At 41.5% G+C, this 22,730-nt stretch overlaps 3 protein-coding genes across 7 annotated transcripts in view; 1 reads left to right on the forward strand and 2 right to left on the reverse strand.

The window, feature by feature from the left end:
• CEP89 (centrosomal protein 89) overlaps nucleotides 1-8,807 on the reverse strand; it is a 48,180-nt gene extending 39,373 nt beyond the window's left edge. For all 5 annotated transcript variants that reach the window (XM_087877223.1, XM_087877222.1, XM_034425761.3 and 2 more), the window contains exons 1-6: nucleotides 8,537-8,807; nucleotides 5,355-5,461; nucleotides 4,024-4,185; nucleotides 3,239-3,434; nucleotides 1,690-1,783; nucleotides 848-876 (exon numbers count right to left, since the gene is read on the reverse strand). In XM_087877223.1, the coding sequence (XP_087733349.1) occupies nucleotides 848-876; nucleotides 1,690-1,783; nucleotides 3,239-3,434; nucleotides 4,024-4,185; nucleotides 5,355-5,461; nucleotides 8,537-8,575 (627 nt within the window). In that variant the 5' untranslated portion in view covers nucleotides 8,576-8,807. The remainder of the gene's footprint in view (nucleotides 1-847; nucleotides 877-1,689; nucleotides 1,784-3,238; nucleotides 3,435-4,023; nucleotides 4,186-5,354; nucleotides 5,462-8,536) is intronic.
• A 57-nt stretch (nucleotides 8,808-8,864) lies between these two features.
• On the forward strand, nucleotides 8,865-14,624 carry FAAP24 (FA core complex associated protein 24). The gene is made up of 5 exons (XM_034425771.3): nucleotides 8,865-9,077; nucleotides 10,841-10,985; nucleotides 11,841-11,980; nucleotides 12,808-12,960; nucleotides 13,492-14,624. The coding sequence occupies exons 2-5, from the start codon at nucleotides 10,856-10,858 to the stop codon at nucleotides 13,732-13,734; spliced, it is 666 nt and encodes a 221-aa protein (XP_034281662.2). The 5' UTR covers nucleotides 8,865-9,077; nucleotides 10,841-10,855; the 3' UTR covers nucleotides 13,735-14,624.
• A 3,995-nt stretch (nucleotides 14,625-18,619) lies between these two features.
• The window catches only part of RHPN2 (rhophilin Rho GTPase binding protein 2), a 45,357-nt gene continuing 41,246 nt past the window's right edge, over nucleotides 18,620-22,730 (reverse strand). Inside the window, exons 14-15 of the mRNA XM_034425772.3 lie at nucleotides 21,370-21,525; nucleotides 18,620-20,152 (exon numbers count right to left, since the gene is read on the reverse strand). Coding sequence (XP_034281663.2) covers nucleotides 19,898-20,152; nucleotides 21,370-21,525 — 411 coding nt within the window. The 3' untranslated portion in view covers nucleotides 18,620-19,897. The remainder of the gene's footprint in view (nucleotides 20,153-21,369; nucleotides 21,526-22,730) is intronic.

A 22,730-nucleotide genomic window follows, 5' to 3' on the forward strand; every position in this document is an offset into this window, starting at 1 on the left:
TTTTATCATAGTAAGATATTCTAAATCTGTTGTTTTTCAGCTTGAAGATGAAAATCTCTGAAGATCAATTTCCAGAATTTTCCAGCCTACATGTAATGCACATATCTTCAAGTTGCCAAAGTTGACAAACACTGCTGTAGAGACATAAGTTGCACTTTCCTGTAGAACAGAAGGCAACCATTATCCCTGGAGCTGCAAGTGAGTTTGAAATTCCAAGAATTCCTATGTACCCTGTTACCCTGAAAATAAGACATCCCCTGATAATAAGCCCAATCGGGCTTTTGAGCGCATGCGCTAAAATAAGCCTTCCCAGAAAATAAGCCCTCCCTGAAAATATTTAAACACATGTGCAGCCGGTCCCCGCCATATCCTGTGATTAGGGAGACAGAGCTGGAAATCAGGTAAGACGGCAAGGGGAGCCCCATCTTGCTCCACGTGCCCCAAAATAATAAGACCTCCCAAAAAATAAGGCCAAGCACTTAGTTTGGGGTTCCAAAAAAATATAAGACAGGATCTTATTTTCAGGGAAACACAGTACAACTTTTATCATAGAGGACAGGATGAACAGAACTGCTAACAGGGTCTTTCCCACACAAATATAATTTGTCATCTGCAATATATATATGAAGATTGCAGACATTAATTCAGTCTCAACATAGCTGTGGAGCATAATTGTCTCAGACTTGACTAATCTCTAGAACTGTTGAAACTGGGGAAGAAAAAAAAAGAAAAGACGACATACAACTTTTCTTTAACTTCTTAAAAGAAATATAAGAAATACGGAATGAGAAGACATAAATCTGTCCTTAACTGAAATCACGGAACATAATTTTAATGCTGGTCTTACCTTAAACCTCACTCCAGGATGTTCAATTTCTGTAATGTAAAAATGTATTTGATTTTAGGTATAAAGGAGAAATATATCAAATGGAATTCAATGCTCCTAATCAAGCTTGAGCTTTCATGATCTGTCTAGTTTCATCTTGTTTAGTTTCTAATTTTTTCACCTTCATCTTAAATAAATATCTTAGTAAACGTAAAGGTTCCCATCGCACATATGTGCTAGTCGTTCCTGACTCTAGGGGGTGGTGCTCATCTCTGTTTCAAAGCCAAAGAGCCAGCGCTGTCCGAAGACATCTCCGTGGTCATGTGGCCGGCATGACTCAACGCCAAAGGTGCACGGAACACTGTTACCTTCCCACCAAAGGTGGTCCATATTTTTCTACTTGCATTTTTTTTTAACGTGCTTTCAAACTGCTAGGTTGGCAGAAGCTGGGACAAGGAACGGGAGCTCACCCCGTTACGCGGCACTAGGGATTCGAATAGCTGAACTGCCGACCTTTCGATTGACAAGCTCAGCCTCTTAGCCACTGAGCCACCACATCCCGTGTTAATATCTTAGTAAGTGTAAAAAATTAGAAAAATGGAGATTTGTGCAATAAAAAAAACTATTTTCTGCTTTACGCAGGGAAAAAAATGAAAAGTAATACATGTAAGATGTCATCATCCTTGTACTGTTCATTTAGATTCAGGTTCTCTCTTTCTCACTGTCAACTATTCAGCCTTCCCCCACATAGAAGGAAAAATTATCCGAGTCTAAACTATGGTACTAAACCAAACAACACATCATACTAAAGGTGGGAAGCAGATGGTATTTATCTTCTCCTTAATCTAATGTTCATTTCTCACCTTCAACCTGAACATTTGGCTGGATGAGACAACTTGGTTCGTAGACAGAAGAATCTTCTTCACCATTGGCACTAGAAGATACTGGGAGATTTTCCTAAGTAAAAAATATTGCAATGCACCTTATAAATTCGAAGTCCACTTATAGGAATTGATGTTACCAAAAGGCTCTAAGCAGCTAACAATGTCATTGTAAAACAGAACATTGATTAAAAAGAGGAAAATCAAAAACATATCAAAGGACAAATAGGGTAAGTGGGTGCAATGTATGTGCTTGAATACACATTAAACAAGACAAACTGCAGCCCCCCTGAGCCTTTTATGTCCTGTGAAAGCATCCCTCATGCTCAAATTGAGCCACGAAACAACATGCTCCATGATTTCCTGATAGTTTTTAATGGATAATGAAAGGAAAGTAGGAGCTATGGTGGCACAGTGGTTAGAATGTGCTATTGCAATAAAAACTCTGCCCATAGCCAGGAGTTCGATCTGACCGGCTCAAGGTAGACTTAACCTTCCATCCTTCCAAGGTTGGTAAAATGAGGAGGCAAATCATTGGGGGCAATAGGCTGACTCTGTAAAGCGCTATGAAGAGGTATATACTGTAAGTCTAAGTGCTATTGCTAAATAAGTATTTAAAATCTCTTACTGGTTTAGGGTACCTCTTAATATCAAAACAAAACTCCTGTCAGTCTTATGAGATTCCCTATCCCAAGCAAATATTGAAATCTGAGTAAGTAGAGACTACTGTACCTCCTGAAGGTATATTGGGTACCAGTTATGAGACGTAGGTGGCCATTCTAGATGGCTGCTCCCTTGTTTTGGAACAACTCAGATTACTCTACAAGAATGCCCCAATCTCTTTGTGCAAGTTAAACACAATAACAGACTATTACCAGAGGGTTTTGAAGTCTAACTTTACAGTTGCATTACCTGTTAACTGTCTTTCTTTATATACAGCAGATAGATGACAGGTCAGCTGATTGCAAATAGAGGTGCAGAAGTTTATAAATAGTAGGCTTGTTTTGCAAGGGAGGGAAGCTACCATTATTGGTGTAATACATCTATCAGTATCCAACTTGGGGGGGGATATATATATTTGTCTTTTTTAATGCACATTTTAAAAAAATGTTTTGTTTTGTCTTTGTAATTTTTTTTGAAGTGTATATTTTAATTTCTGGAATAAAATAAAAATGATTATTATTATTTTTTTAAAAAGAACGCTCTGATCTCTAATAGAAAATTTATAATAGAAAATATAATAATAGAAAAATATTGCAATAATAGAAAATTTGCAGGGAAAACAACACATAATAGATAGTTTGCAGGGAAAACAACAAGGACTGGGTGTTTTGTTTTGTCTTTGTAATTTTTTTTGAAGTGTATATTTTAATTTCTGGAATAAAATAAAAATGATTATTTTTTTTAAAAAAAAAGAATGCTCTGATCTCTAAAGGACCACATAATAGAAAATTTGCAGGGAAAACAACAAGGACTGGGGAGTCTTGTAATTTGGGTTCAGATAGCTAAAAGAAAAATGTCAAAAGCTTACCTGTTTGATTTTATGTGGCATAGCATACATAACCTTATGACGCATGCTTTCTTTTTTATTAACAATTTGACGGTCGGGATCCAATTCTTTGTCTGTGTCAGAAGTGAATGTATCCATGTCATCCTCACAACAACTCTCAGATGCTTCCAAAGTTTGAACAGCATTCCTTTCGTCACCATCATTCTTCCAATTTGGACTATAAACAGAAAATACTAAAAGTGTAATCCAATGTAATATGTATTTAACTATAAACAATTATATTAAGTACTCAGCGTTTTTTTAAAAAAATATAAGGGGGGGAGTTAGTTTTTCTGCGTGATATGCTTTCTAGTCAACAAAACAAAAGGGATCCTACTTTATAGGCAATTAAAAATTCACAGTACTTCTCATATTAATGCTTTTACTAGTCAGACATTTCTTCTGAATGTTTGCCAATCTCGAATCAGAAGTGATTTTCAAAGAAAGCTTTTTTTATGGTGTTTTAAGAAATACACAAACTACAACTGGCTGCAATATTCAGAATTTGGGAATTCTGTTTATTCTGAAACTTTTATTTTTATAAAATGCAGTTTCCAAGATTTAGACCCCCTAAAAGTAGTTAGTTTTAGAATCATTTTGCAGCACACAAAAAGGGAAGAAAGCAAAATGTAGAAAAGTGACAGTCACGTAGACTGCAGTTTACATTTGAACTGAGCCATCAAGTTGGAACTTTGGACTTCCTTGCTGGGGGATAAACTATTTTATACCAGTGGATTAGGTGTGCCAAAATGGGCAATATTTTCTACCTCATTCGTAGCTCAGTCACAGTGGCATATGGTTCAATGCAGTCTTCCTGATCTTGCAAGTAGCTGGCATCACTTTCCGAAAGAGATCGCTGACGAGGCTGAGGGATGGCAACCGTTCGTCCAGTTAAGGTCGTCACAAGAATAGCGGCTGCTAAAGCAGACCTAGAACAAACCAATTTAAAAAAAAAAAAAAAATTACGGATCAGGAGGCTGGGATAAGATAAGGTAAAACATGAGTTCAAAATAGAAGTTAAATTAAATAAAACATACATCTTAATACAATTGCTTCCTGCATCTAATAGAGTTTCCTTTCAACAACTCTGGGAAAAGAGCCAGCTTTATATATAGCTATTTTTCAATAAGCTATGCGACTGTTTACAGGGGGGTGGGTATGTCCAGATTGTATTGAGACCCGTCAACATATGAATATTAAAACATGACATGGTTTCAACTATCTGAAATAATAGAGAAACACCCACAATGCACAAACAACAAAAGAAGAAATGTTTCTCTACAATAGAAAAGTTTGGCAAACTGTGTTAAGTGTTGCATAAGTGCTGCTGAACACCTATATTGGAACTACTAAATCCTCTGTTAGATTTAATCAATTTAACCCTCTGGAAATAAAAGATTCATACATGATAGCTTTAATACAGAGCCATAATACCATTCTTTTGAGTAATGAAAACATTACTCAATCCATTTAGTTTATTATTTTTAATTTTAGTAAGCTAAACTCTAATCTCACCCCAATGCAAAGTTTACTGGAGAAAGCCACATTTCCTACTTTCAGCTGCACTGGCATTTATAGTCTATCTCCACTTGCATTTTATTGCATATGCACGCGCTCCACAACGCTCCCATGCAAAGGAGGATTCCAGCTGATGCAACAGTGGGCCAATAAAAGCACCTTTCAAAAGTGCCAAATGGATGGAGGCATAATTGCTATCTGCAGTAGTAAAGCCACATTTGTCAGTGATGGAAGGAGTCGGAATCTCGACAAAAATAATAAGGACATACTTGCAGCTCATATGATAATATTAAGCTGGCTTTGATCTATACATTCTTGGAAGAAAGTCCGGTTATTCTCCTATTTCAAAAGACAAGCTAACAACATTGATACTATAAAGTAGACTGTGTACAATGCTGCCGAAAACCTCTTTAAATTATATAACATGCAAATATGTGGTACTCTCTCTTTCAAATGTAATCATACATATGTCTGGTATATACAAATGTACAGGCAAGATAAAGCCATTCTAAATATTCAAATATCCATTAATAATATTAATTCTATTACATGACTGAAAATCAAGAGATGAAAAACCTACCTGGGCCTTTCTGGAGAAGGGTTTGGACTACGAGGGGGAGGGGTGCGGGGGACAGCAGGTTTAGGAGCTATGGTAGCTGCAGGGATCAGGCCATGAGCTATATGTTTCTAAACAATTTAAAATAAAGTTAGTTGGCAATGATTGAACTAACACAATGGAGAAACACAAATGTGTACATGCACAAGGACTAATAACATGAAAGGGAGGAACATGTACATGCAAATTAATGTATGCAGCAAGCCTAAATGGTTTTGAATGTGATGCGCAAAACAACAATATTGCCACAAAAATAATAGTTATTTCTGTGGCCACCTACTGTAACTTTTCTTATGCATTCTATGTATTTATTTTCATACCCATTTGATTCTTGGATTACAATGTAATTTTTGAAATGTTCATTCTTTCCTCTTTGTAGAAAATATTATATTCCAATAAAAGTTATTCTGTTTCAGAAAACAAAATTACTGGTGATGTTTATATAATTTCCCTAGATTCAGCTGACAATCTTCATGGAGATAAGAATCTCCATGAATGTTCATAGCTATCTACACCTCCTTCTACCAAATTCAGTTAACATACCTAGTCAGTTTCACCATTTATTTATCAAGACATGCAAATCGAGAACTCTGATCTTACCTTCTCAGACCAACCCAGAACCAATGTTTGGTTTTGTCATCAAACTTTGGCTTGGTCAGAGAGGAGTAACCAAAAGATTCAGGTGGATTGGATATGGCATGTGGGGAGAGGGGCAATGCGGGTTGGGAAGGGTGCCTTAGAATACATGAGAGGTGTGCAGGTCAGAGAAAGCATATGGGTGGGGGGGGGGCAGCATGGATTGGAGAAGGTGCAGGAGATGGTGCGAGTGGACAAACAGAGATTCGTGAAAAGTGCCATGTGGGTCAGGGAAGGGTGTTCAAGAATTGCTGTGTGTATCAGGGAGAGTTCATAGAGATGTGCAAGTGGTGCTGCATAGGTCAGGTAAGGCATGCAGGGGAGGCAGCACAGGTCAGGGAAGTGCATTAGGGTACAGAGGAGAAGTCACAAGGCTTACAAAGGGCACCCAGGGTGGTGGTGTGTGTCAGGAAGGGTGCATGGGTGTTCCTTCCTCCCTCCCATCCCCTTTCCCTTCCCTTCCCTTCCCTTCCCACCAGGAAGGTGACAACTGCTGAGTGGGAGAGGGAGCAAGGGATTGCACAAGTGGCTGGGAAACTGTCACAGCACATTGATAAGGAAAGTCATGTGACCCTAGCAGTGGCCCACCAGCACTGAAGCAGCCATGACTTCCCCAAATTTCATTCCTTAAGGAGTAATAGGCCCCGGCATTACATACATTAGCCCATATAAGGGGCCTTTGTTGACAAAGTCTTCCCCTATGATACACCATTTTCTCCAGGTAAAGGTTATGGACAGCAGAGTTTTAAAGATAGATAGATTGATTAGAAGATAGGTAGGTAGGTAGGTAGGTAGATATGGATAGCTACTAGCTAGCTAGGGAGAGAGGGAGGGAGGGAGAGATAATTAGATGATAGAGATGATAGATAGATAGATAGATAGATAGATAGATAGATAGATAGATAGATAGATAGATAGATAGATGAATAGATAGGTATGGATAGCTACCAGCTAGCTAGAGAGAGGGAGGGAGGGACGGGGGGGAGAGAGATGATAGATAGATAGATAGATAGATAGATAGATAGATAGATAGATAGATAGATAGATATGGATAGCTACTAGCTAGCTAGGGAGAGAGGCAGGGAGAGAGGGGGGAGAGAGATGATAGATGATAGATAGATATGTATAGCTACTAGCTAGCTAGAGGGAGGGAGGGAGAGAGAGAGATAAATAGATGATAGAGATGATAGATACATGAATAGATAGATAGATGAGAGAGATGATAGATAGATGAGAGAGATGATAGATATAGATAGATAGATAGATAGATAGATAGATGAATAGATAGATAGATGAAAGATGATAGATAGATGAGAGAGATGATAGATAGATAGATAGATAGATAGATAGATAGATAGATAGATAGATAGATATGGATAGCTACCAGCTAGCTAGAGAGAGAGAGGGAGGGAGGGAGGGATGGGGAGAGAGAGATGATAGATAGATAGATAGATAGATAGATAGATAGATAGATAGATAGATAGATAGATAGATGATAGATAGATAGATAGATAGATATGGATAGCTACTAGCTAGCTAGGGAGAGAAGCAGTGAGAGAGGGGGGAGAGAGATGATAGATGATAGATAGATATGTATAGCTACTAGCTAGCTAGAGAGAGAGAGGGAGGGAGGGAGGGAGAGATAAATAGATAGAGATGATAGATAGATGAATAGATAGATGATAGATAGATAGATAGATAGATAGATAGATAGATAGATAGATGAATAGATAGATGAGAGAGATGATAGATAGATGAGAGAGATGATAGATAGACAGATAGATAGATGAATAGATGAGAGAGATGATAGATAGATGAGATGATAGATAGATAGATAGATAGATAGATGAATAGATAGATGAGAGAGATGATAGATAGATGAGAGAGATGATGATAGATAGATAGATATGTATAGCTACTAGCTAGCTAGAGAGAGGGAGGGAGGGAGAGAGAGAGATAAATAGATGATAGAGATGATAGATAGATGAATAGATGAATAGATAGATAGATGAGGGAGATGATAGATAGATAGATAGATAGATAGATAGATAGATAGATAGATAGATAGATAGATATGTTTCATAATGTGAAAGCAGGCCAAACAAAAACTGAACTTTTTCCAACTGCTTCCCTTGAATCATAGCGGTGGAAGGGGCCCTGCAGGTCTTCCAGTCCATCCCTCTGCCCAGTGCAGAAATCCTCCCACCATTCCGGACACATGACTGTCCAGTATTCAACCACCAGCGATAGAGCCCCCGCAGCTTCAAGAGGCAAGGCTGTTCCATCGCTCCGGCCGGGAACATTGCTTAGTCCGTTTCCCTTTCTGATCCCTCCTTCCAGATCCAACCTGGGATGCTCGGGAGGAGCCAGCCCCCTGGTTGCCATGGGAACCGGAGCCACGCTTGCCATCGGGGACCGCCGGCTCATCCTCCTCGCTTTTTCCCCTCTTTCCTTCCTCTTGAACCATCAATTTCCTCCACTTTCCCTTCCCCCGCTAGGGAAATACTCACAAACAGGCCTCTCCGGCCCCTCCTGAAATAAAACGGCATGAGGGCGAAAAGGCTGAGGGGAAAAAAAAAAAACAACGGGAACGAAGCCGGGAGACACAACGGTCCACGCCGGCCAGAGGGAGCGGCCCCCTCTCCCCTCCCGAAGATGAGGACGCTTCTCCTCGCAACCACTCCGCAATTAGCCGCAAGGCGATTGGTTACGACGTTCCGCTTTATCCAATCGACATCCGCCTTACTGAGGCTGCCTTCGCCTTAGCAACCAGCGTCCGTTAGGCATCGCCACGCCCCTTGAGAACTATTTATTTTTTTCCGGGAGAGGGGAAAAAAAGGAGGGATTTGATTGGCTGGCGGCAGCAGTGCGTCATGGCTGCCGCGCGCTGTTGGAAAAAGACGGAAGGGGGAACTGCTGGCAATAGCTGGTGGAAGAGCTTAAGCTATGAATGGGAGCGTCTCTTGGTTTGCTTGCGTGCATGTGCGCGTTCGCACGTGTATTTTAAGGCGCTGGAGGGTCTTAGAGGTTGCTGTGCAGGATCTTTAAGCGGTAAGGCCAGAAGAATGTTTTGCATTAAAATATTTTTTAAAATGCTTACAATAAATGTAATGATTTATATTGTTAAAATATATCCATCTAAGCAAAAAGAATGATATTTGGTTAGGATTTCAGATTTAAGTAACGGGTTTTTGGGGACAATGGCATAGTTAAAATTGATAGAATTTAGGGAAATCACTGAGTAAAATATTAAGTTGTGTTAATTGAAAAATAAGATTTGTTAATGATTCGTATTAATTTGTGACCGGATCAATGCTTCGTTTTGGAAAAGATGTGTTTTATGTTTATGTTGTTTTTTTTTAAAAAAAGAATGCTTTGCATTGATTCACATATGCATGTGAGTTATTAATAGCAGTAAAAGTGGTCTCTGTCCATAAATGGGCTATTGACTTATTTAGCAGAATAACAGAACAGAATGCAGAATAACGAAGGGACCTTGGAGGTCATCTAGTCCAACCATTTGAGAGGCTGCCACAAAGAGAAGGGGGTTGACTTATTTTCCAAAGCACCAGAAAGCAAGGCAAGAAACAATGGATGGAAACTGATCAAGGAGAGAAGCAACCTGGAATTGAAGAGAAACTTCCTAACAGGGAGGACAATTAAGTAGTGGAACAGCTGGCCTTCAGAAGTTGTGGCTGCTTCATCACTGGAGGTTTTTAAGAAGAGACAGTCACTTGTCTGAAATGGTAAAGGATCTCCTGCTTGAGCAGGGGACTGGATTAGAAAACCCCCAAGGTCCCTTCCAGCTCTGTTCTGTTCTATTCTAAAATTCTAACCCCCCTACTCAAGTAGGAGACCCTATACCAGTGATGGCTAACCTGTATGCCATGGCGTGCCAGGAGGGGGGAGTGGGGGAGGTTCACGCACGCGCGTGCCCACACACATAATTCTATGCGCCCCGCCCTGCGCATGCGCGCGTAACCCCCCTCTCCCTTGCTCCTGGCACCTAGAGAGGCTCTGGAGGCTGGGGACAGCAAAAATGTCACTTCCTGTCCAACTGGGAGTTGGGAAATGGGCCATTTCAGGCCTCTGGAGGGCCTCCGAGTGGGTGGGGAAGGCTGTTTTCACCCTCCCCAGATGCATAGAGAGGATCTGGAGCCAGGTGAGAAAGAAAAATGGGCCTTCCTCACCCCCAGAGGCAGGAAACAGCCTGTTTCCCTACTTCTGGTGCGCCCAGAAGGCCCTAAAATCAGCTGGCCGGTGCGTGCATGCGCAGCAGAGCTGAGCTGGCGTGCCCACTACGCTACGCGTGTCACCTGTGGCATGTGTGCCATAGGTTTGCCATCACGGCCCAATACCATTCTGGACAAATGGCTGTCCGATCTCTTCTTGAAGACCTCCAGTGATGGAGCATCCACAACATTTAGGAGGCAAGCCATTCCACTGATTAATTGTTCTCACTGTCAAGAAATTTCTCCTTAGTTCTAGGTTGCTTCTCTCCTTGATGAGTTTCCAACCTTACGCAGTTTCAGTATCTCCCGATTCCAAGTTGACTCTAGCCAACTCACAATGCAAAGCAATATAAACACTGAAATCTACAGTAAACAGATGGTGGATCCAATCAGCATATAAGACAAATTTCATGCAACCAGCTGGGGCCCCAATCTTCCATCCCAGAGGCTGGGGAAAGAGCGTTCTGGAAAGTCATCAGCTGGAAGTCATCTGGATTTCATGGGCAATCCCTGGTTAATGAGAAATGTATCGGTTTTTGTACATTTTCAAAATAACAGGTTAATGGTTTTTCTCTTGTACAGGGCAAATAACCTTACATGTGTGAAGGAAGTTTAATAATGGCAAATGATAGCACCCCAGTCCGAGCAGGAGCTGGAAATGTTCCTTTGGGCCACGTGATTGGCCATGAGAAATGGAAGGGTTCCCAGATTGCTCAGGAGATGCAAGGTAAATTTTACTTTTGATACAGTGGTGAAATCCAAAATTTTTTACTACCAGTTCTGTGGGTGTGGCTTGGTGGGCATGGCAGAGGAAGGATACTGCAAAATCCCCATTCCCTCCCCACTCCTGGGGGGAAGATATTGCAAAATCCCCATTGCCACCCCACTCTGGGGCCAGCCGGAGGTGGTATTTGCCAGTTCTCCAAACTACTCAAAATTTCTGCTACCAGTTCTCCAGAATCTGTCAGAACCTGCTGGATTTCACCCCTGCTTTGATAAAATTATAGAATTTTGCTTACCAACAAATCATCCTAAAATCTGAAAATTAAACCAACATATTTATTTAAATATATTGGTCACCCAACTCCAGTGGACTCTTTTTTATTTTGCAAAAGGAATCTGATAGATGCATTGGGTGTTCAATATAGTTCAGTGGGGGGGGGGGGTTGAAGTGCAGTGAATGGTTTTCAGGAAATCAAAATATCAATTACACTACAAAATATCAGCTTAATATCTTGGTTTGGTCTGCAGCTCTTAATTATAGTTTTCCTAAACATCCCAAAGGTGCATAGATTATCTAAACAGCCAGAAAATGAAAAGAAGGACTAGGGGAGACATGATAGCAGTGTTCTAATATCTCAGGGGCTGCCACAAAGAAGGGGTCAAGCTATTCTCCAAAGCACCTGAGGGCAGGACAAGAAGCAATGGGTGGAAACTAATCAAGGAGAGAAGCAACCTAGAATTAAGGAGAAATTTTCAGACAGTTAGAACAATTCATCAGTGAAACAACTTGCCTCCAGAAGGATTTTGTACCTACAGTAGTTCTGCATTACTATAATTTCCTTGCTTCTCACTTTTCAAGGTAAAGTTAAGCTTATTCTGGAAGATGGTCTGGGACTCGTGGACTTTCATCTTTCAAACAGATGCTGCATCCTCTACATATCTGAAGCCGATCTGGTGGCAGGAAATGGCTTCAAAAGAAGGCTGGTTCGTTTTAGAAATGTAAGCACCCTCTGAAAGAAGCATGTGGATCATCCTTTTCAGGAACATAATATCAGCAAAACATTAGATCAATTCATCACAATTCAATTCAAAGCGAATCTAATCTTTAGTACCATGCGCTGTGATCAATAATTATACCAGCAACCCAAATCCACCATTTTAAGAACTATTTTTTTAAAATCCTTAATCAAAGGATTCTGTGTTTTTTCCTTCCGTCGCTGTTTCCTTTTTGAAATGATCCGATTTTGCTTGAAGAACAAAAAGATATTTTGCCTAGGCATGGCTTTGTATTTATCTTCAGCTCAGAGAAAGCTTTAACTGGTTCATCTATATCTAATTGGCTGTTGCAGGAAAATATCAGGCATTAGCGGCCATGTATGGTGTATTATGGTTGTTTTATGCACAGATTCAATTCAAATCTTTATTGCCAGCGTACAACATATGTACAATGAGATTGGTTGAGCTCCCTCAGTGTACCCCCCCCAACACAATACAATTCACAGTGAAGACAGAAAAGCCCTAGCGATCTCATCTAGTGGTATCAGGGGACAGCCCACGATGTTTTGGCACACGATGGCATGGTGGGCCCAGTAGGCCCATTTTTTGCTCTTCCCCAGGCTCCAGAGCCTCTGGACGGCGAAACGGGCCTTCCCCCCTCCCCCGGAGACCCTCTGGAAGCCGTTTGCTGACTTCCGGTCCCACCAGAACTGAGCTTGCGTGCCCACTGATATGGCTCCACGTGCCACAGGTTCGCCATCACAGCTCTAGCCTGTTGGTTTGTCTCTGTCATTAATACCTGTTACTCTCATTGTTCCTACTTGTTCCAGGCTTGCAATCTTCAAGGGATTGTATTAGTTGAAAAAACCCAAATAAGTAACCAGTATTTTCCAGAAGTGCAGAAATTTGTCGTTCTGGAACTCGGAATGACATTACTTCCGGTGGCCAGCCAAAAAGAAGCTGCTCAACTTATTGCTCAATTGGTAAGTACCTTCAAGAGTGGTTTGTACTGCTGTGCATCTTATACTCCGAATGTAACCCAAAGTGGCTACCCGGAACTGCTTCTGCCTTCTCTTACCTCTTCCGCGCTTTGCCTGCTTTAGTCACTGGAGCTCCCTCCCAAGATCAGCTGTGCTCTTGAAGCTGTTTTTCAGCCCCAACGTGAGTGAAGCGATCTTTTGTGCTTTGCCTGCTTTTCTAATTGCTGCTCCCTCTGACAATCAGCTGCGCTTTAGAAGCATAGCCCCAACCAGCCCAACCTCAAAACCAGCCACCAAATTAATATGCTGAGACTAGCCAGCTGAATACCTGGTAGGCAGATTTCCCCTCCCTATTTTTCTCCCCAAAAACTAAGGTGCGTCTTATACTCTGGTGCTTCTTATACTCTGAAAAATACGGTACATTTTGGGCTCAATTGTCCTCAGCTCAATTTACATGTATCGAGAAATACTTGTAAATGTTTAGCACCGAAAACCACAAGAGGGCAGCCAGACTGAATTTGACTTTCATTTCAGGTGCACGAACAAACTAAAACCAGTCATCCTTTCCAAAGTAAGAAATGTACCAAGTTATTGGAACCATCTGTACTCCATACAGTTCAGCAGATTCCAGGAGTTGGAAAGACAAAAGCACTTCTTCTTCTGGAAAACTTTGGAAATATCCATCAGCTTTGCAATGCCTCTCTCCAGGAGCTCGAAGGAGTAGTTGGCCGCAGCCTAGCTCAACAAATCCATGCATTCTTCAACCAAACAAAATAATCTGGACTTTTCAACATCGGCGATAAGGTTTTTGAAAGGCTGCAAGTTTCTTTACACACATGGTCAGATTTCAGTTTGTATGAAACACAAAAGAGCCTTGATTTCCATCTGAGGAGCAAATAAATCAGGAAATTATTTTTTAATCTCCGAGTTTGCTCCATCTGGGCTTTGTAGGGTATGCTTTTGGCTTTCATACAGCTGGACACGATGTCACCTTTTATGAATAGCATTGAACGCTTTTTCCTGGAGAATTAGCTGGAGTACCAACATCCTCTTTGTCTTCCTTTAAAAATGGTTTTTGTTCGTTCATTACTAGTTTCTTAAGTACATTCTTCTTCATGTCAAATCTCTGCTGCTTCTTAAAGGAACAGCCAAATAAGCCAGATTTCATCTGTGTTTGTTAAGACTTGAAAAATAGGGGAGGCTCTGAGTTACTTTTTAAGCTGAAAAAGAGCAGTTTGTCCAATGTAAATGAATTTTACATTTGTTCTGTGGACGGTCCCTGTTGCCCTATTGTTTTGGATGTAGAAGAAAAGCCTAATCCATCTACCTGTCTTTTTGCCTACCTTTCATAACTTGTTGATGGAGAAGTTACGAATTCTGAGCATCAGAACTGCCTTGAACGGATCGTTTACTGACTGTTGGGAACTGTTATTTAATGTGTTTGATTTTTTGTATCCATTAAAATCAGGGATCAGATCCCCTGTTCTGATTTGTATGAATAATGCAGAGATAATAGAGGAGTTCCTGGATGGATCATCAATTAAGAAATTTGTTTTCACTTGACCTTCATCAGTCTGGCCGAAGGAAGTCACTTTGGGCAAACAGCACTAAAAAAAAAACAAAAAAAAAAACCAGGAATAAACCTTGTTTCTTTCCGGCTCTAGCTATAACTCTGGAACTCCTTATTTATAGGTCTGATCTAGGCTTTCCTTCATTCTTGATCTCCATTCCTTTGGATCTTGCTCTATCAAAAACATTGTGTGACAGGTGGGCCCCGGTAGGAAACAGCTGTAGGAGTGGAACCTGAACATTGCTTTTGCACGAGGCACCTGGAAGGCCGCCAAACTGAAATTACGAAAGGCGTTATCAGACTGAAAAGAAGGAATGAGTCATCCCTTCTTGTCTACCCAGAGGGCTTCTATATCACTTCCAGCAAAGTTACGCTTCTGTGGAGCTTAAAGGTTGTAACCTGGTCCCTTTCAACCCAAAACTCCCACATGTCTTTCAAAGAAAGAACACATACCTCACATTAAATAGAACAGGCTAAAGTTACCCTTTTGGCATTTGGCTGCACGCAGTCTAGTTTTACAGACAGCCTTGGGCCATGGGGCTTTTTCTGAGGGGATGGGATAAAGAGATAAAAAGAAGCATTCAGACTTGGTTCTGGGCGCCTGCATCCCTGCAGTTTTCTTGGCCAGGATGCTGGATGGATTCCCATTGCTGCCTTCCAGCGTTTGCTTATTTCCAAATCAGGCTGGTAACTCCAGAATTCCTCAGTGTTGTTCCTTCTGCGTATTATTTTTGAAAGTAGCTGAGATTGAGTAGGTACAGCCACCTAAACTGGGAAGAGAAGAAGGCTAAGGCCGTTTTGGACTTTTGCACAATATCATTACTGTCATCCGTTTTGTGACTGGGTTCAGGGGTGAAATGCTATCGGTTGAACCGGCAGTTTAAAAAGCTACCGGTTCGGGTGAACTGGTATTTCCGACGATCAGCTGTTCCGCGGGGTTTAGTTTTGCTGGAAAGCAGGATTTCCTGCTTTCTAGCGAAGCTAAATCCCGCAGCACAGCTGATTCCGCCCCCCTCGCTGTTCTACTTACCTTCCCAAGCCTCCTTTTGGCGCATATTGGGCATGTGCGTGTGCACGCGCAGCATGTTTGGTGTGCACTCTATGCGCACGCTGTGTGCGTTTGGTGCACAGTGCACTTGCACAGCCAGAAAACCAGTAGCAAACCGGTTTGGATTTCACTACTGACTGGGTTGACATTGTTTTAAGCCAAAGATGGACCCTTTTTTTTTTTCATGACTGGATGCCGCAGTTAACGGCGGGCAGATTGAAAAGGCAAAACGGGTTAATGCGGTACTTTTGCTAAAGTCCAGAGGGTTTAGGCCAGATCCGTTCAGAAGCAGGTGTTGCAATTTGGAGGGGGGGAGATGTTGCAGATACAAAGCAGGAAGACACCAGTGTTAAAATGATTGAGATTCTTTCCCTCAATGCCCTCTGAGTCAACAAAAGGGCAAAACCATTAAAGCAATCTTGTCTTGTATGAAAGATAATAAAAAATGCCCTCGGGTATTTTTTTTCTTTCTCCAGGAAGTTCAGCTGCAGTCATTTAATTTCGTATTTTTTTTTTTTTAAAGGAGCAGTTACATTCTTAATCTCATTTTTTCCCTGCTACTTATCAGAAGGTAGCTCTGCAGATTTACAAGGTTTCAGTTCAACGTTTTTTGTTTTTTTTTTAAAGAAAAAGACCGTAAATCAACGCTTGATAATCTTGGAAATACTTGGGAGAAGCCCAACGAAAGGAAGATAGTTTTTTGGTCATCAAGATGTTTCTCCTGTGTGCATATATTATAGCCTCCTCTACACCTAAGTGGTTTACAGAGTCAGCATATTTCCCCCAACAATCTGGGTCCTCATTTTACCGACCTCGGAAGGATGGAAGACTGAGTCAACCTTGCGACGGTCAGGATCGAACTGCTGGCAGTGGGCAGTTTGCCTGCAGTACTGCACTTTAACCACTGCGCCACCAGGGCTCTAGTCAAAAGTATGAAGCTAGCATTTTAGAAAACGCTGTATGCTACCAAGTTTGCAACAATGCCTTTAGAATCCCAAAAAAATCCCACTGAGGCGGTAGAGAGGATTCTGGGAGGCTGGCCATCCTGTCTACAAATGAATATTTTGTGATCTGCTATGCCCACTTGGGCGGGCATTTTGTGAGGCCACCAACCATATGATGTGCCCTGCATCAAAAGCTTTGCCTACTTCTGCTTCAGTGTTGAATCCAGCTAACTGTGGCTTAACCAACCATGGCATACTATAGCACACAAATTTGGTTACGTTTCTTTGGAGAATCCCCAAAATCAAAAGTATATATATATATATCACAGATAATGGAGTATAAATGAGCAAGTCAACCCTCTTCCAACCTACATTTTATTATGCACTAGGGTTAATTCCACAACATTGATTGAATATTGCACAATAAGAATAAGCAGCCACTATAATATTACATTCTTCCTTTTTTAAAAAAACAGACCTTCATTCTGAACAACAACAGTTAAGAAAAATTAAAACTTTTATCTCATTCATCGTTGCAGTGAAAAGTTGTTCATCGTCACATATAAGTCAAGACTCATTCTTAAATAATCATTTAAAATTTATATATTTACATCTCCTGGGAATGTAGGAACATTAAAAGACCAGAATAATAATAAAATGGCATTGATCTACCAGCCTTCCCCATTTTTCCTTATTCTATTCCAGCGTTTCTCAACCTTAGTAATGAAGATATGTGGACTTCAACTCCCAGAATTTCCCAGCCAGCAATTCTGGGAGTTTGAAGTCCACATATCTTCAAAGTTGGAAAAACTGTTCTATTCCAATTTCTTCTAAAAATTTCTCCGCTTCCAGTAATGGATTCAATGAGTTTCAATAGGAAGTTTAGATTTCCCTTCTTTAAATTTTTAGCCAATCATTGTTAAGATCTACCCTGTTAGCAATATTTCAGCTTAGCAGATAACTATTGTGTATTAGCCCACACCTTTAGACAACAACAATAAAACTCCAAGCAGCAAGTACTTTCCCAGTTGGGCATGTTCTTTAGTGTGCTGAACTCCTAAATTTCACTTAAGGCATAGTTAAATTACCTTTATCAACCCTTTAGAATGCATCTTTCCAGTGGCACTCAAGAAAAACCTCAGTTAATATCCTTCTTAAAAATAGCATTAAAATAAAGGTAAAGGATCCCCTCGCACATATGTGCTAGTCGTTCCCGATTCTAGGGGGCGGTGCTCATCTCCGTTTCAAAGCCGAAAAGCCAGCGCTGTCCAAAGACGTCTCTGTGGTCATGCAGCCGGCATGACTCAACACCAAAGGCACACAGAAGGAACGCTGTTACCTTCCCACCAAAGGTGGTCCCTATTTTTCTACTTGCATTTTTTACCTGCTTTCAAACTGCTAGGTTGGCAGAAAAATTAATATTACAAAAATAGCTATGTACCTGCATGCAGGCTGGGGAATTTTGGGAGTTGAAATCCACACATCATTTAGTTGCTGAGATTAAGAAATACTGATTTGAAGTGAAACCTGGCAGGCGCTAAGTATTTGGTCTGGAACCAAGTTGGCGGATCTCTTTCCACACTCTTGTTTATATTAGCATATTTCTCTACACATACAGCATTAGGGAATCTCCATCTTTTGCTATAATGCTCGGCAGGTGTAGAAAACGATACCCAGTTACATCAGATCTTGCAAAACAGAAGCTGTTTTTCAACGGATCCATTCTGTTACTTAAAGTCACCAGGGTTAGTTCCAAGTTTGTCCTTGGGAGTTTTCTTTCCACCACATATCGGGTGCCGTGTCAATGGATGGCTTCTTTTGGTCGTTGACGAGATACTGTCATTGAGTGTGGGAAATTGTGGAAACTGCCATCCTATTCCATTTCCATGTTCCGTTTGGAATGCCAGAAAATGCAAAATCCGGTTCCCCAGATAACCCTGTGTCCATGGAAGGCTTCAATGATAGCCCAAAATGCCATCGTTTGAAATTCTTTTTGTGCAAATCTGGGTCTGGTTATAGAACAAATGTCAGTATTTTTCTCTCACTGTTGCTGCCATCCACCCTATTCCCAGTCCTGGGCCCTGAATGATGTTATTTATCTTTTTGAAAATGTTCTGTTTATTTAAACCAGGGGTCTCCAAACATGGCAACTTTAAGACCTGTGACCGTCAACTCTCAAGAATTCTGGGAGCTGCAGTCCACAGGTCTTAAAATTGCCATGTTTGAAGACCCCTGGTTTAAACCACCTCAAAGAATAGAAAATCGGATTTTAAAACCTTAACACGTAGCCTTGCCACTACCGTATCCTGTTAGATTTATTCATTTACCCTGTTTCCTTTCCATCGCCTGGCTGTTTCAATAATTTATTTAAGAATTTGGTCCTGACTAGCTATGTAGGTTGTCAACTCACAGAATATTACTAACTGGCCTATAAATTGTTTCTCATTCATTGGGTTTTAAATTACCGTATTTTTCAGACTATAAGACGCACCTGACAATAAGACACACCTAAATTTAGAAGAGGAAAACAACCAAAAAAAGTGTTTGGCCTACCTTTTTTTGGGCCCTTTTTCAGCCCTCTTCCAGTCTTTTTTCAGCCGGTTTTCAAGGCTTTTTTGGCCCATTTTTTAGGGTTTTTGGGGCCATTTTCAAGGCTTTTTTCGACCCATTTTTAAAGCTTTTTCGAGGTTTTTTCAGCCTGTTTTCCCCCCAAAAAAGGGCCGAAAAAACCCTCAAAAATGGGCCAAAAACCCCTCAAAAACCGCCAAAAAAAGCCTAGAAATGGGCCAAAAAAAGGCTTGAAAACAGGCCATGCGGAGGCCAAAAAATGGTGGGCGGGTGGGCAGGCCGTCGGCAATATTCAGTCTATAAGAAGCACGGACATTTTCGCCCCCTTTTGGGAGACAAAAAAGTGCATCTTATAGTCCAAAATATATGGCAATTAGCAAGTGTATCTCCTTGGTCATGCATCACCGTGGCCAACAGTTCTATTTGCTTCTCCCCTCAACGTAGATGAGATGGTCAACCATGTGGCATTACTTTGCTACACATTCACATTTTTTAAAAAAACAAAACAAAACAATAAAATCCTCAGTCTTTGCAGAACCACTCTGTTGTTTCTCAAGATAAGATCGTAATAACTAAGCCAGAATCCCGGGCAGAAGTTTGAAAGAAACTCCACAAACATGTAGGCACATGATACGTTCTTCAAAACTTCCCGGTCCTTGCAAGATGAACAATCGAAGCCAGATTTGAACCGGTAGTTGTTGGCTTCAAGTCGGGGCTACTCAACCCTTGGATTCCTAAAGGCTACATTGTGAATTCACAACATCCATTCTGAAGCCCTTTCTGGGCGAGAGCTCCCTCGGTCTCCACGTCTTAGTACAATGAACTATCATTATTGAAGAGTGTGAACGGAGTTGTCAGTTTCTTCTTAATGGCAGAGGTCCCACTTACAGCCGAAGGGAGGCAGAGGGTGCTGGCAGCTTTCTGCCTGTTTTTCGTTCCCCAACTCAGGAAGGATAATTTAGGCGTCACCTTCTTGGTTTTGTCGGTTCTCTCGTCTTCCATAGCCAGACATATAAGGGAGTATGTTTTCTGCATCCCCGCTGAGTAAGTGGCACATTTGTTATGCTGTAGGGGGAAAGAGGGAAAGAGAAAGACCAGCATTAAAAAAAAGTTGCAGTGAACAACAATCTCATCTTTGCAAAAATAATAGGGTCATATTTTTTTTCAAGAAAAGTCTCTGCAGGTGACTACAAGAATGTTCCCCCCTCCACCCCTTTTTTTTGGGCAAGCAAAAGCTATTTGCTATTTTAAAAAAGCAGTTAAAAGTTGCAAAGGCTTGAAATGCTGAAAGAATAGACATTTTCTCCCCACCCATTCCCAGTTTATTTAAATCTTCTTTTTTAAATGGAAACCCACGCTATTAGCATTTAATTATTTGCTATGGCAATTGGAGTAAGGGGATGGGTGGGTTGAGAACTGTAATAAATGCAATGGAGCTCAGCTTGCCTTTCCTTAGGACTGTTGTGACCCAGGCCCACGTAGTTGATATTAAATGCAAAACAGTTCCAAAAAACAAACAGGTTTTATTAAAACAGCTGAGAATTAACCCATTCTCAGCGCATTCTAAATGAAATGAAAGCAAAGTCCTCAAAACACCATTCTTCAGTTTATCTCTGACCTTGGGATAATTAGGCAAACTGCCAAAGGCTTTTCTTAGCAACAGTTCAGGAACAGAAGAAATAACTATAGCCAAAGAAGAAGCAATTTTCTCAACGGTTGTTTTCCGGCAAAGAGGCCAAGAGCCGTTGCTGGTCTTTTAAGCCTTATGGGAGGGGCCAATCATCTCTTGGCCCTACTCCCGACTCGTCCTCTCTGCTTTAGCTGCTCTTGCCTGCTGGCAGCTCTTCTCATACATGTACTAGGAACAGGCTCCTCCTGTTCCTCTGCCTCTCTACTGTCAGCCTCTGGAGGCTCCGAAGTCCACACATCACTCCCCAATGGCCTTGGCCCCATCTCTGCATCTGACGCAGAGCCCCCATCCGGGCCTTCCCCAGCCTCCAGGACTGGCCCATGTTCTTCCTCAGCCTCATCGTTCTCAGACTACGCTGCCAGCTCCACAGGCTGCTGGCGGACCACAACAAGGACGCAGTTCAGTTTTCAAGTTCATTTAATACAAATTTGGAGGCCCAACTCCAAAGAAGCCTAGCTGGCTGATGCTTAAAAAATCCCCAGGAACAATTAAACCATAAAGACGCATCATATGGGTCCAGATTATTGCTTAAACATAACGAATATCTTGCAGCTCTGATGGCCTTGTGGCGAAGACCATCAGTTTTACTTACCAAGGAAGGTGCATATTCTTGACAGCTGATCACTTGGATCTCAATCTTTTGCTCATTCAAATTCTGGAGTTTTTCCAAGACTTCGCTCGTCCCTAACCATTTGCAATCCGTGCCTTCAACAGCAATCACAGTGTCTCCTTCTTTCAAACCTGCCAACTGAACAAAATCATTGGGCATTCCTCAGCATCAGCTACAAAGCCAGGGCAAAATCTGGTAGACTTTCCTTACCAGCTTTAACTGTCAACCATGGAAACCAGATTAAAATAATAAAGGATTTTAAACTACACGCCTATCTCTAATCACATAGGCTCTGTTGATTTCAATGTGGTATTAAGCCCAAGCACTCAACCAAGGATGTGGCAATAAACTCCACTATGCCTTAGTTAATTCTGAACCAACAGGTTCATGATTTCATTAATAAATAATCTTGGTAAGGGGCTTCCTCATTGTGGTCCTAAATTTTCTTCCTTAGATTTGGCTTAGCATCAGGGGTGAAATCCAGCAGGTTCTGACAGGTTCTAGAGAACAGGTAGCGGAAATTTTGAGCAGTTCGGAGAACCGGCAGTGGAAATTTTGAGTAGTTCGGAGAACCGGCAAATACCACCTCTGGCTGGCCCCAGAGTGGGGTGGGAATGGAGATTTTGCAATATCCTTCCCCCAGGAGTGGGGAGGGAATGGGGATTTTGCAGTATCCTTCCCCTGGAGTGGAGTGGAAATGGCGATTTTGCAGTATCCTTTCCCCAGGGGTGGGGAGGGAATGGGGATTTTGCAGTATCCTTCCCCTGGAGTGGGGAGGGAATGGGGATTTTGCAGTATCTTTCTCCTGGAGTGGGGTGGGAATGGGGATTTTGCAGTATCCTTCCCCTGGAGTGGGGTGGGAATGGGAATTTTGCAGTACCCTTCCCCTGGAGTGTGGTAGGAATGGAGATTTTGCAGTATCCTTCCCCTGCCAAGCCATGCCCACCAAGCCAAACCATGCCCACAGAACTGGTAGTAAAAAAAGGTAGCATGCTGGTAGTATGCTTAGCATACTAAGCGGACCTAGCCAATTGGGATTAATTTGCTACTCCAAGGTTAAGCAATCTATGGTTTACTGCGATGTATAAACTCAGTCTTGAAGAAGTTAACAGAGGAAGGAGACGGATTACCACTTTCATTGTCGACAAGTAGTACATTAAGATGCAGCCCTAAAAAATATACAATGTTTAAATTGTACCAATCCAAAGTGTCAGGAAGAATCCCAGCTTTCTTTCAGATTGCGGCTTACAATAAACTCTTACTTTTCATTCGGTAACGGCAATATCAGGGAGGACATGTCGAACAGCAAAATAAAAAGCCCGTCAAAGAAAACGGGTTACGTA

The sequence above is a fragment of the Pantherophis guttatus genome, chromosome 11 (assembly GCF_059756535.1).
Source record: "Pantherophis guttatus breed Tessera chromosome 11, ASM5975653v1, whole genome shotgun sequence".
NCBI classification, from domain to species: Eukaryota; Metazoa; Chordata; class Lepidosauria; order Squamata; family Colubridae; genus Pantherophis; species Pantherophis guttatus.

Coding starts and splice junctions, on each gene's coding strand:
- FAAP24 (XM_034425771.3), top strand. CDS start 10,856: ATGTGTGAAGGAAGTTTAATAATGGCAAATGATAGCACCCCAGTCCGA. Junction 10,986..11,840: donor GATTGCTCAGGAGATGCAAG/GTAAATTTTACT, acceptor TCACTTTTCAAG/GTAAAGTTAAGCTTATTCTG. Junction 11,981..12,807: donor GGCTGGTTCGTTTTAGAAAT/GTAAGCACCCTC, acceptor TACTTGTTCCAG/GCTTGCAATCTTCAAGGGAT.